This window comes from Aricia agestis, chromosome 19 (genome assembly GCF_905147365.1).
Source record: "Aricia agestis chromosome 19, ilAriAges1.1, whole genome shotgun sequence".
Classification (NCBI taxonomy): Eukaryota; Metazoa; Arthropoda; class Insecta; order Lepidoptera; family Lycaenidae; genus Aricia; species Aricia agestis.
This window is the reverse complement of record NC_056424.1, coordinates 4,621,742-4,635,280: the sequence shown is the minus strand read 5'-3', so window position 1 is coordinate 4,635,280 and position 13,539 is coordinate 4,621,742. Positions and strand designations below refer to the sequence as shown.

General features: G+C 34.5%; 2 protein-coding genes across 7 annotated transcripts in view; one reads left to right on the top strand and one right to left on the bottom strand.

Moving 5' to 3' along the window:
• Positions 1 to 13,539, bottom strand: part of LOC121736310 (catenin alpha) — a 107,005-nt gene that overhangs the window by 26,919 nt on the left and 66,547 nt on the right. The window lies entirely within an intron of this gene.
• On the top strand, positions 530 to 13,526 carry LOC121736314 (esterase FE4-like). 3 transcript variants are annotated; one of them, XM_042127408.1, is made up of 5 exons: positions 530 to 641; positions 815 to 835; positions 9,929 to 10,149; positions 11,060 to 12,264; positions 13,253 to 13,526. In XM_042127408.1, the coding sequence occupies exons 3-5, from the start codon at positions 9,973 to 9,975 to the stop codon at positions 13,455 to 13,457; spliced, it is 1,587 nt and encodes a 528-aa protein (XP_041983342.1). In that variant the 5' UTR covers positions 530 to 641; positions 815 to 835; positions 9,929 to 9,972; the 3' UTR covers positions 13,458 to 13,526. The 3 variants fall into 3 exon arrangements, with proteins under 3 accessions (XP_041983342.1, XP_041983343.1, XP_041983340.1); XM_042127409.1 differs by lacking the exon at positions 530 to 641 and having other exon boundaries at positions 743 to 835; positions 9,969 to 10,149; XM_042127406.1 differs by lacking the exons at positions 530 to 641; positions 9,929 to 10,149; positions 11,060 to 12,264; positions 13,253 to 13,526 and adding exons at positions 3,517 to 3,794; positions 5,495 to 6,723; positions 6,866 to 7,319 and having other exon boundaries at positions 743 to 835.

Genomic DNA, 13,539 nt, shown 5'->3' with positions numbered 1-13,539 from the left:
TACAGTATCTTTTTAGTCGTTTATTAAAAAACTTATCCCACCAAAAACATTTTCGTGTAAAAATGTTGCCAAGATGAGAACATATAGTTCGTGATGTCAAAAAGTAGTGAGATATCATGTAGAGCCAAGTTTCTAACCTTACATACTCAGCCCTAAATCTAAAAATCTTAATTTTTAGATTTAGGGCTGATCAATCTTGTAAATTTCAACTATCTGGCATTAACCAAACCAAAGTTACGAGGGTTTAAAAATACGACGAAACGTTTCGAGAAAAGCTAGGTAGTGCCCTTGCGCGCTTCGCTTGGCTCATCTTGGCGGGGGCACTCCCGTGCCCCCAGATAAAACCTTATCAAAGTGTTTAACTACTTTAAGTGGGTTTTGACCTTACACGCTACCGATATCCGATCATATACCGCAAACGATCCTGTCACTTTGACATAAGAGCGTTTTTACTATATCCCAATTAATTTTGATGATTTGGGAAGTTGTTTTTATATCTAGTCTGATATCGTTTCGATGTTGAATATAACGCTTTTTAAAATGAAGTATAAAATAGTTTTTTACTAATTCCAACATGCTGCAAAAAACTATTTGACTTTGATTTATCAAGTTTACAATTCGTTGAATCTACCACAAAAAATGTAAATATGATGTCATACAATTACATGGGCAAGTCATGGCAAGTACAAGTATAAAACGCAATGTATTTTCCAAGGTAGCTCATTTTATTCTGTAGTGTGAAAGTCTATTTATAAATTCGATATTTTTTTTTTATTTACATCTTAAATTCTTTGTGAGTGATAATTTTCATAAGTGATAAAGTTTCTCCTTACAGGTAAAATATTTCTTAAATTCGGTGAAGTTTTAGGCTTAGGTAGGCTTTGCGTATTTTTAAATATATCATAAATCATAATATACCTAAATACCAATTATTATTTAAGATTATATTATTGAAAACGTAGTTTTTAATAAGATTATATATATGTATTATTGATTAATGATTATCATAAACAAATAATACCATATGCATTGTTTTTAACAGGCTAATAAAATTAAATAATAATTTCGACCATTGGGCTAGTTAGTACTACATCTACACCAGCATCAACAACTACAGGCTACAGGGTAAATTGAGGTTAACGATAACTGAGTGTTGAAGCAACAAATATAAAAAAAATGGGTTATGCTACTCTTTCAACAGCCCGGTATTTTAAAAATAATTATCCTCCTCCTCGCGTCGTGTTCCTCATTGCTGAGGGTCGTGATTCCCCTTTTGGAGTTTAGTGACGACCACATTACGCCATCTGTGGCGATCCTTGGCAGAATGGAGAGCATCTTGGAGGCCAGTGTCCTCCTTAGAGATAGACAGACGGACGGACAGACGGACAGACATAGAAGTCTGAGTAATAGAGTCCCGCTTTTAGGGTTCCGTACCCAAAGGGTACAAACGGGACTCTTTTACTAAGACTTCGATGTCTGTCTGTCCGTCTATATGTCTTCTTCTCTTTACTAGGATATTTTCAAAATAAAAATATATTTGGTTATAATTTTACATTGAAATACCAACGTATAATGTTGGTGATCGTTTAATACTTTTGGTTAAAAAATGACTCCAAATAAATAATTGTTACTTACGTAACAATTATTTATTTGGAGTCATTTTTCATAAATAGGATAGCGAGACAATAAATCTTTGGTGATCATTTTACATTAAAATGCTAGTATAATGTTGGTGATCGTTTACTAATTTTGGTGATCATTTACTTATTTTGGTGATCATTTACTATTTTTGGTTTTAAGATGTTAAATCTTTGGTTATCATTTTACATTAAAATGGTGGTCTGTATTTTGGTGATCATTTACTATTTTTGTCTGTGAAATGTTACTATTTCTGGTGATCAGTTAATTATAAGCCTATAATAATTATATGGTAATGTAATCAAAGCGCAAAAAAATCGGCCAAGTGCGAGTTGGACGCACCCATGAAGGGTTCCGCAGCAGCAATAAGGTTTATTTTTATGAAATTAAAAGGTTTTTGATTTATTTTTACTAGAGATCGCCCAATGGTCGAAATTCGACCTTAGTTTCAACGACATTAGGACTACTACCTATATTTTGTAAAAAAATATTGACTTTATCATATTTTTTTCAACTCTTGTCTCTGGGACTCAGCTGATCCTGAGACTGGCCGTGTAAGTATTGTCTATCTAAGATTCAATAAAAAAAACTATAATCCATTTTCAATTTGTCACCTTGTTGTCAACAGACTTCAACCATAAATAAATGTATAGGCTTGTCAGTTGTCACTCAAAAATCTGTCATTTTTCATGGTGTGTGTGTGTTGTAGTGTGTGTAATGTTTTATTTGTTAAAAAATGTATGATAAAAGCATAATTTCAAAATAATATTAGCTCGATGCACTCTTTCACCATGTAAACTATAACTGTGCAAAATTTCATTCACCTACGTTTCCCCATTTTTCGTCAAAAGGGATACAAAGTTTTTGGCTCACGTATTAATATATAGATATTTCAGTTGATTTAATGAAAGTTAAATTAAGGTTTACGATTTATGACGTATATTAAAAGAATTACATACTTGCTAGATCTCGTTCAAACCAATTTTCGCTATATTGTGGTACGGAACCCTTCGTGCGCGAGTCTAACTCACACTTGGCCGTTTTTTTTTATAAAGACGCGACGTCCCTACAACAAATAAATACTTGTTCGACTTATTTAACACAAAAATTCATAGCCGAACATAATAATTACTACAACCACCTCATTCTTTGTCAACGTTAAACAGGAACAGGTTAAAGGTATTAGGTATTGAAAATTGGGCGTATCCACCGGAAATCGGTAACATACCTCAGATATTATGTTATGTCATTAAACCGTATATTGTATGTGACTACTATCAAGTTTCGGCGAATTGCTGTAGAAAAAGCGACAAGGTCGAATGAAAATCACAGTGATCTATCAAGAGATTATATTTTTAAGATCCTTGAATCAAGTGAAAAGTCCAGCATGGCGAAATTGTTCAAGAATGTTGCATATTATGCGTGTGTTAATAATTTTGTACTAGAATACAATATCCTAATAATATCATGTTTGTACTTAATTTATTTAACATCGCATAGGGACTTAGAAGTTTAAACTTAGGAAGAACTAGAATCTACAACTGCAAACCCCAAGGGTCACTCAGTAGTCACTTCACTATTTTTTTTTTATCTGCGCCGTCGGACGGTTCTGGGTTCACAGCAGCTGTCTAAGGTCGGACGAAGTGGTGGTTAGGGGATAGATAGATATTTCCTTTTATTATTTAGCAAGATTTTGAGATTTTCCAATTACTCCTTAGATTTTAGGGGGGGGGGGGGGGGGGGGGGGCATTTCACCAGTGACCCCCCCCCCCTCGGACCGCGCCTGGTCCTGGTTTTTTGGTCCTTTGTAAATATTTTGTTGTGTGATGTGCAAAATAAACTTTTCTTATTTTTAAAATACTTCCGTGGCTTATTGAGGCTTATCTCCTCGAAAATTATGAGTGATACGATAACATCGTAAGTGTATGTAAGTGCAGTGTTAACGTAACACTACAATAGATTGTTGAGTTACAAGCATGTGGGGAGCATGTTGCTTTATACTGCTGATCCTGTGCCAAGTCCAGGGTTCACAGAGAATAGAGCCCCTGGTGCAGACTGAAGTTGGGTTGATACGAGGTCTACAGGCAGAAGATGGGGATTACGCAATGTTTTTGGGCGTTCCGTACGCGAAGGTCAACGAAGATAATCCTTTCGGGGTAAGTTCTCTCTAGATAAACATAATTTTCAACAAGAAATTAACTTGGATGACTGTTATTGCAATGATAACTGTAATAAATAACAGAGTACTGATCGACATTAAAAAAGTAGGAGTTAATACGTTCGGCTCTAGAATCAGCCGTTTATGGCTCGATTTTCAAAATTATTTTTTGTTGTATAGGGTTTAACTCGAATTTGGTACCATGTTCACAAAAGTGGTGATCTGATGATATCCCATCATCAGATGACCATGAGTAATCGTGGGAACTCCTCGAAATGGGTACGAAGATTTTTGTATGGAGCCTGGCCGACATACTGTCCGCTAAATGTGTTTTTTCGCATTCACGAATATTTTTCTCAAAAATGGATAGCTAACATCAATACAATCAAAAAATTTTATTGGACAAAACCGCGTAAGGTGTCACATTTCGAAGATTTGAGCTGCCAAAGTTGCAATATCTTAAATTGGTAAAACTTTAGCAGCTCATATCTTCGAAATGTGACTCTTTACGTGGTTTTGTCTAGGATTATTTTTCCGACCCAAATATCGACCAATAGAATTGCACCATTCGACGTCACGTGGTACAACCTACATGGTATTATACTGATAATTTTTTGAAAATTTTCTCTGGTAGTTGCTATATATAAAAAACAAATTCTAATTCTATTGGCCGACATTTGGGACGGAAAAATAATCCCCCGAATACCACACGAGCTTCAAAATTATCTGGCATTTCCCTCAAGGTTCCCTGCAAACAAATAAAGTCGTCAAGTTTTTCAGGAAAAATCACTCGCGCTTCGCGCTCGTGATTTTTTAACCTGAAAAACTTGACTCCTTCATTTGTTTGCAACGAACCTATCGGGAAATACCAAATAATTTTGAAGCTCTTGTGGTATTATAAGTGATTATTTTTTGTTTGTATTGATGTTAGCTATCCATTTTTGAAAAAAATATTTGTGAACGCGAAAAAACACATTTAGCGAAAGTAGGTCGGCCAAAATCTTCATACCCCTTCATATGGAAGCATAGGTGATTTTGGTTTTATGAGAAGTATTCTAAGCATATGCTACCAAAAAGTAAGATGTTGCATCAATATCTACCATATCAATATATACCATAGTTCTGAAGGTGCTGAGAGAACTCCTGACTCCTTATAGATACACGTTTGGAAGTGTGGCGTTGTCTTAAGAGCAGATAGCATATTATGCTACTGTGCAATTTGTATTCATCATCATTATCATTACTACAAAATACAAATACACCATCATCATTCGTCACATAATCTTTTAGATCAAGACGAGTTTCTTGAGCGATTTTGAAAATGATTTTGTTGTTTTAAAGTATATTATGATACCAATTTACGGTACTACGGTTACCAAGTTGGCAATATTTTGATAATAGTATCCATGTGGTATATAGGTTAATTTATGAGGAAAGGAAGGAAGAAGGAAGCATAGTGATTTCGATTTAGTTAGATTTTTTTACAAAAAGTATAGCTTTTTTACAATTGTGTACAAAATAACCGAGTAGTTTTTTAATAAATGATTTGATCATTAAAAAAATAGAATATAATGCAAATTTTCTCCTATTTTGGCCCTATCAAAGACGCGGCGACGACTGACAGACATCGACCTGCTAATTTTAGGGACTATCTGGCCTTAATTGAAAGAACAATAAAACATAATTACTTGCTTTCAGGAAGCTCAACCATATCCGAAATTTACCGAGACTTTTGAAGCACTTGACGATTCAGCAGTATGTCCTCAAACTGATTTATTTTCGAAGCAATTAGTAGGAACATTAGACTGTCTACATCTGAATATTTATGTCCCGAATAAGGCTACGAGTCAAAATAAACTACCCGTTATCGTTTGGATACATGGCGGAGGATTTTCTTTTGGATCTGGCAAGAGAGCCGAATTTGGCCCGAAATTTTTAGTGAGACACGACGTTGTTTTAGTTACAATCAACTACCGCCTTGGTGTATATGGATTTATGTGCTCAGATTCGGTTGAAGTACCGGGAAATCAAGGCTTAAAAGATCAATATATAGCCTTAAAATGGGTAAAGACTAATATAGCTTCATTTGGGGGTGACGAAAACAAAATAACAGTCATGGGTGAGAGTGCTGGGAGCATGTCTGTTGATTACCATTTATTATCAAAAAGAGAAAAGTTTTTCAAGCGCGCTATTCTGCAAAGCGGATCTGCGCTTTGTCCTAAAGAATTTGTTCAATCTGACGATAAAGCAGCAATGAAAATTGCTAAACATCTAGGATTCGAAACTGATAATATTATCGATGCAATAAACTTTTTGTCAAAACAAAACGAGAAAGTCGTTATAAGCACAACACAGGAATTAAACATGTATTTTAGAGCATGCGCGGAAAAAGATTTTGAAAATGTGGAAAAATTTGTTTCCGAAGATCCAGGAATCACTACACCGGAAGTTAAGGGAATTTCAATTCTAATGGGTTACAATAGTCATGAGCAAATGGGTGTATATTCTAATGATACCAAAGAGTTTTATGATAGCTTAAAGAATTTCTTGTACAATGATGGGGATGAATTTGTGGACGAGGACAATGTCGTAAGACACTTTTACATAGGCGATGAAGAAATATCTGTCTCCAAGAAAAAATCTTTGATTGCTTTTGCATCCGATTACAAATTTAATCATCCTATTCAAAGAAGTGTTATTAGATATAATCAAAGTGAAGTTGAAAGCGTATATCATTACGTATTTTCGTATAGTGGGGAAAGAAAAATGATACAAAGATTACTCAATATTGCTGAAGGAGGCGCATCCCATGCAGAGGAATTAGGTTATTTATTTGACTTTAACATGTTTCCTGGAGAACCATCGCCAGAAGATCAATTGATGATTGATAGAATGACGGCCATGTGGACTAACTTCGCTAAATATGGGTAATTTTTTAAACGTTTTCTAGTTCATAAACAACTTTACAATTACATTAAAATCTATTTTTGACAATATAAAAATAAATCTTTTTTTTAAAGATTTATGTAGATCATATTCATAATTAAAATTATTTTTTTTTCTTTTCAGTGACCCAACACCAAATGTAACCGATCTTCTTCCTGTTAAATGGCTACCTGTCAGTAACTATCTATATGCTCTGAATATTAACACCTCTGGGAAAATGCATAAACGACCATATCACTCAAGAATGGCGTTTTGGGACCTTTACTTGAAAGCATATCCTGAAAAGTTTTCAACAACAAGCGCTTCTGTCAATTAAAAAAATAAGAATGGTGAGGACCATGAAGCAAGGACAAATCAAGTAATCGGTAAATCTTCTGGATTTACCGTATTTTCTACAATTCAGTTACCATACGCCATCAGATAATTTCGTCACACAATAATCTTAACAACAATCGATAATGCCTTATAAGTTATAACATACCTTTCGTTAATCTTGCCGATAAAGACTTAAGTTTTTCTTAGATGCTTCGACCAACCCATGGTGGTCAGTAGATAAGATTTTCAGATATACTATAAATAAAATATATTATATAATAACATAATACCGTACATAATGTTTTATTACAATTTACAACCCGACCTAAAATGACACACTAAAAGTAAATTATAATCGTAGATGTAGACTTAAACTTAATATTCCAAGCCAAGAGGTTAGTCACAAAGTTTTACACAATAATTAATTATACTTCTTTCTTGTTAATTATTGTATTTTGATAATAGTACTTGTGTTAAATACCGTATTATTCCAATGCCTCCTGATGGTAGCTGCTTTTTCCATTCGCTTGGATTTTCTTTGTTTTATTCGACTGATACTCAACAAGCTTTAGGGGCTGTTTCCCCACTTCCTGATAAGTTTCAGATAGGCTATCCACAACTTATCTGATAGATGAAGGATCTGTCAGATAAGCTTCGGATAGATTATCCACAACTTATCTAACAGATGAAGTATCTGCCAGATAAGTTGCGGATAGCATAGCCGACACTTGTCGGGAAGTGGTGAAACAGCCCCTTAAGGTAGCGATTGAATATAGTCGAACATTATGTATGTTTGAACTGGGAAGATTAAGGTGTCTAGGGTATTTATGGATAGGTCTCATATTGAGGTTTCTAATATATTTTTTTATAGCTTGAATAGTTTGCGAGAGAGACTCTTCCAAAGTGGTAAAATGTGTGTCGTCGTCGTCGTCGTCGGCCCCCCCCCCCCCCCTAACTTCTAAAGTATGGTAAGTCTAAAAAATATATGATGTTTATTACTATAAAACATAAATAAAAAAAGCCTTTATTTCATAGACGATTATTACAGTAAGAATAAAAACTAAATATGTAGGAATTAAACTAATTATTAATCATCCAGAACCCCTCCGCGGGTGAAGGCCTCCTCCAGAAATGCCCACTTTTCTCTATCTTGGGCTATGTTTGTCCATCGTGGACCGGCTATAGATTTTATGAGTGTTTTTATTTATTTGTTTATTACTATAAAAACTACCAACGAAAATTGGTTTGAACGAGATCTAGCCATTAGTTTTTTTATACGTCACTAGCTGTCCCGGTGAACTTCGTGTCACTTTAAAACCTTCGCTGGACATCTACGAATATTTTAAGACTAAAATTAGCCCAATCCGTTCAGCCGTTTTCGAGTTTTAGCGTTACTAACACAATTGAAAATCCATTTTTATATATAAAAGTGTTGTTTTTAGACTTTTTCAGGAAATTTAATTTTTTTTTAGAATTTTTCTCTCCGTAAGAACCATCCTCGTACTTCAAGGAATATTTAAAAAAAAGAATTAGCGAAATCGGTCCAACCGTTCTCGAGTTTTGCGCTTAGCAACACATTCAGCGACTCATTTTTATATTATAAATAAATGGTAAACCTTTTAAATTAACTTTCATTAAATCAACTGAAATATTAAAAATAAATCAAAAACCTTTAAATTTCATAAAAATAAACCTTATTGCTGCTGCGGAACCCTTCATGGGCGAGTCCAACTCGCACTTGGCCGGTTTTAAATTTATTTTAGTATTATTATATTTTTTTATTAAAGTACACATAATATAATAAAGGATTTTATGAAAATTTCAAGTGTCTAATTGTTACCATTATTGAAAACGAGCAAAAAATGCCAAAAATATCACGTTATTTGTATGGAAGCCCCCCTTCAATATTACTTTTATTTTGTTTCTAGTATTTGTTGTTATAGCGGCAACAGAAATACACAATTTGTGAAAAATTCAGAAGTCTAGCTATAGCGGTTTTTGAAATATAGCCTGCTGACAGACAGACGGACTGACACCCAACGAACCAAATAATATTATGAACAAATAATAGAATCTATTTCATTAGTTTCTTGAATATCTATAACAATTGATGTTATTTCAGTAATGTGAGATCTTAAACTAGATTAGATTGGACTTGGCAAGTTTTCATCGGAAATAAAATGTTCAATAACTTTATGAAATGACTGATGATGTAATGAAAACTGGCCAAGTTAGATCTTATCTTCTTTAAGATCTTACATTATTTAAATAACATCAATTTTTATAGATATTCAATAAAGCAAAGAAATAGGCTCTATTATTTCTTCATAATGTTATTTGGTATTATTAATTGGTATAAATTGGAATTACTTTGGAACCCGATATCATGAGTATAATAAACAAAAAACTATGAAAGGAACGTTCATATACTGAAGATTATTGCTGTATTTTTTATTATAATTTTGTAGCTTTAAAAAATTATGAGTTAATAAGGCTTCAATAACGGTAAATTACGGCATCTCCAAAGGAGGAGCGTCTTTAGTATAACCATAGATTAGATAATAGCTTATAGTACAGTATAACGCACAAATACTAAGTTACGAGGCAACCCATCACCCACCTGGTATCCGGCAGCCGCATAACAATTGAAAATCTATTGTGTCTGTCATTCCCACGATCGAGGTATGTATTACCTCAAAAGATTAAAGAAATGAAGGTCAAGTTTCGTAAGTAACACGACTCAAAATATTATCTCTATATTTTGAGTAGTGTAACTTACGAAACTTGACGTTTATTTGTTATCGATTCTCAAGAATCACTTGAATTTTATCCGATATGCATCTCACAAGTCACCACCCGTCTTATGACTAGTTCCTCTGCGTCAGAAGCACATTACATATTTTCTAAACAGAACGATGTGGTCAATTTGTGGTATTCTGCTGGCCCTCGGATGTGTCCAGGCGAGATCTAGACTGGACCCTTTGGTGGATACAAATCAAGGCCTCATCAGAGGACTCCAGGCAGACGATGGAGCTTACTCGAAATTTTTAGGCATTCCCTATGCTCAAGTAAACAGTAGTAATCCATTTGGGGTAAGGCACTTATTCAACATTTTTCTTAATTAAGTAATAAATAATTTATTTCTTTATTTAACAATTTTGTTAATATACAATGTACCCCGACACCGGTGTCCGATCCTTTAATGTCATGTTTTATGGCATATTTTATCGACAAATTGGCTGTTAAATTTTCTCTCTTTCTCACGGTTGTAAAATGGCAGCCATTTTAGTTTTTCTCGGGCTTTCACACTAATCTGACTAATACTTCTCATGTAAATATCCTACGAAGATAATAACCCTCCTGGCAGTCGGGTAAAAAGGTCTCATTTGATAGTTAAACCTGTGGACTACGCTTACACAGGCAATATGGTATAAAATTTAGTGGAATCAAACATAGAAAAACCAAAGTTTAAAGAAAAAAATTGTGTAATTTTAAAATAATGGCTTTTTGTGAAAAATCTAGCGCATTAAAGTGGTTCTTTTTTATTTAAAAATATAGAGGAGGTTTTCATCTCAAAAAATTCCTTTACTTCTTTGCTCTAAGTCAGAGAGTTTAGAAGCTATAACGATTTTCTTTTGAAGTATTGGTCAGATTAGCATGAGAGCTAGAGAAAAAAATTATTTTTTAAAGTTGGACAAAAAAATTTTTAAATGCCAATTTGTCAATAAAATATGCCATACATCATTACATTAAAGGACACCGACACCGGTGTCGGGACACATTGTATATAAATAACATACATAAAGAGAGAAGAGATTCACCTAGTATCTTGAGACACTTGTGACAGGTGGAATAGCCCTTGCATGACTATTACAGTATTCCATCACAGGAAAGAAAGAGATAGAAATATTACATTTACATAAAAACAAAGTTATGACAATATTTAAGTGTGTATGTGTGTGATAATCATACGTTAAAATATTATACTTATATTATTTTCAGGGGTCGTTTCCTTATCCGAAATCCGATACAGTTTATGAAGCTTACGATGACTCGATTGCCTGCCCACAAGGTACTATGGCTTTGATGGCAGGTATCAGCGATGGACTCGTCCCTTCTTTAGATTGCTTGAGACTCAACATATACGTTCCTAACGAGGCGAGTTCCAGAAATAAATTGCCAGTAGTAGTTAACATACATGGGGGTGCGTTTACATATGGAACGGGAAGAATAGGAGCCAAGGACCTTGTTCAACATGGAGTCGTTGTTGTGTCTATAAATTATAGGCTTGGACCATATGGTTTTATGTGCCTAGACACACCCGAAGTGCCCGGAAATCAAGGATTGAAAGATCAGTATGCGGCTCTCGAATGGGTACAGAAAAACATAGGTTCTTTCGGAGGAGACGAACGAAAAGTTACGGTGATGGGAGGAAGTGCTGGCAGCATGTCAATTGATTTTCACTTATTATCCAAACGACCCAAACTTTTTAATCGTGCCATAATGATGAGTGGCTCTGCTATAAATCCTAATGAAGTAATCCCAGCAGATACAACTGTGCCGTTACGTCTCGCCGCGGTCTTGGGATACGAAACGGATGATGTCCAGGCAGCATTAGAATTTTTGAGCAAAACTGAAGTTGAATTAGTGACTGCTGCATTTTCAACGATTGAAAAAGAATTGAGACCTTGTGTTGAAAAGGAATTCGAGGGTGTCGAGGCTTTCGTTCCAGAGCATCCCGAGCATTCAGATGTATCGACAATAAAGAACATAGCGATTCTGTCTGGTGTTGGCAGTCACGAAGAAACTCGTCGTATAAACAAACCAGCAGAATATTATCAGTCGTCGGAATACTTTCAAAAATTTTTAAATGGTCACTTTGATTTCGGCGAAGACAGGGAAATGGCCGAAATAGTTCGTCATTTCTATGTCGGGGATGAGATAATAAGTGAAGATTTGAAATGGAAAATTGTAGACTTTGCATCGGACTTCCAATGTTTCTACCCGTCGCAAAGAAGTTTAGTAAGATACTCGGAGAAATCGGGACTAAATGTTTATTACTACATATTTGCATACGATGGTGGTATGCATGGAGGAGAAGGTAAATATTTATTTGGATTCCATAACGATACCAAAAGTTCCTTGGATGAAACTCAGATGGCCATATCAAAAGTAACTACCTTATGGACTAACTTCGTGAAATTCGGGTAAGTCATCGTAAAATAAATTATAAACAAAAAACTTTTTGAGAAAAAGCTTTTATTTAAACACTCTAAAATGAAGAAAATAAATTTCTCCTTAAAATGTTTAACTATTAAGATATAACTTATAACCTCAATAATATATTACACAATTTGATTGATAATAAAAGCTTGTCGCGTGATTTGTGAATAAACTAGTACCAATTTAACTAGGAGTAAATTTATATTATATTTTTTTTATTTTTATAAAATTAAATACTGACAGATTGTTAAGTCTCGCGTGTGTAAGTGTACCTATTACATTTGAAGAAATGGCTAATATTGCAAAATTCATCAACGACTCAGTCATCTATACCAATTTCTATACTAATATTATAAAGCGGAAGAATTTGTTTGTTTGTTTGAACGCGTTAAATTTCAGGAACTACAGGTCCGATTTCAAAAATTCTTTCAGTTTTAGATAGCCCATTTATCGAGGAAGGCTAGAGGTTATACTTTATTACGCTAAGAATAAATATAGGAGCGAATAAATAGAGGAAAATGTGGAAAAAACGGGGAAATTATTTTAGAGGCCTTATTTGAACGCGCTAATCTCAGGATCTGGTCCGATTTGAAAAATTCTTTCAATGTTAGATATCTCATTTATCGAGAAAGGCTAAGGGCATAGGCTAAAATATTTATGACCCCAAAACTAATATGAGCGAAGAAATAGAAGAAAATTTGGGAAAAAACGGGGGAAATTATTTGAAAGTGCTTATCTCACGAACTACTGAAGCAATTTTTCTGTTATTTGGCACAGATAAGAAGTAGACCACGTGAAGGATCATTGGTTATTTTTCGTGAACTAATTTGTCTGTGAAATGTCTAATTTACGCGGGCGAAGCCGCGCAGAACGTCTAGTTGTTAATAAGCAGGCTAGCCATTTTATATCCTTTTAAAATATACTGTTTTATGCTCAGCTTTTATCGGATCTCTAATTTAAATTGAATTTCAGAGATCCCACTCCGGAAGTCACTGATCTGCTGCCCATCAAATGGCTACCGATGACGAAGGATTCCATGCATTACATGCACCTCGACCATGAGATGAGTCTGAGAAGCCGTCCCTACCACGACCGGTCCGCCTTCTGGGACCTATTCTACAAACTCAACGAGAACAAACTGATCGCGAATCGGTTAAATGGATTAAGTTCACATTAAACTAGTATACTCGTAATATGATTGTCTTCGCGCAACTTTACTTTAGATTATTATTAACTAGCGACCCGCCCCGGCTTCGTAC

Coding starts and splice junctions, on each gene's coding strand:
- LOC121736314 (XM_042127406.1), top strand. CDS start 3,615: ATGTGGGGAGCATGTTGCTTTATACTGCTGATCCTGTGCCAAGTCCAG. Junction 3,795..5,494: donor ACGAAGATAATCCTTTCGGG/GTAAGTTCTCTC, acceptor ACTTGCTTTCAG/GAAGCTCAACCATATCCGAA. Junction 6,724..6,865: donor ACTAACTTCGCTAAATATGG/GTAATTTTTTAA, acceptor TTTTCTTTTCAG/TGACCCAACACCAAATGTAA.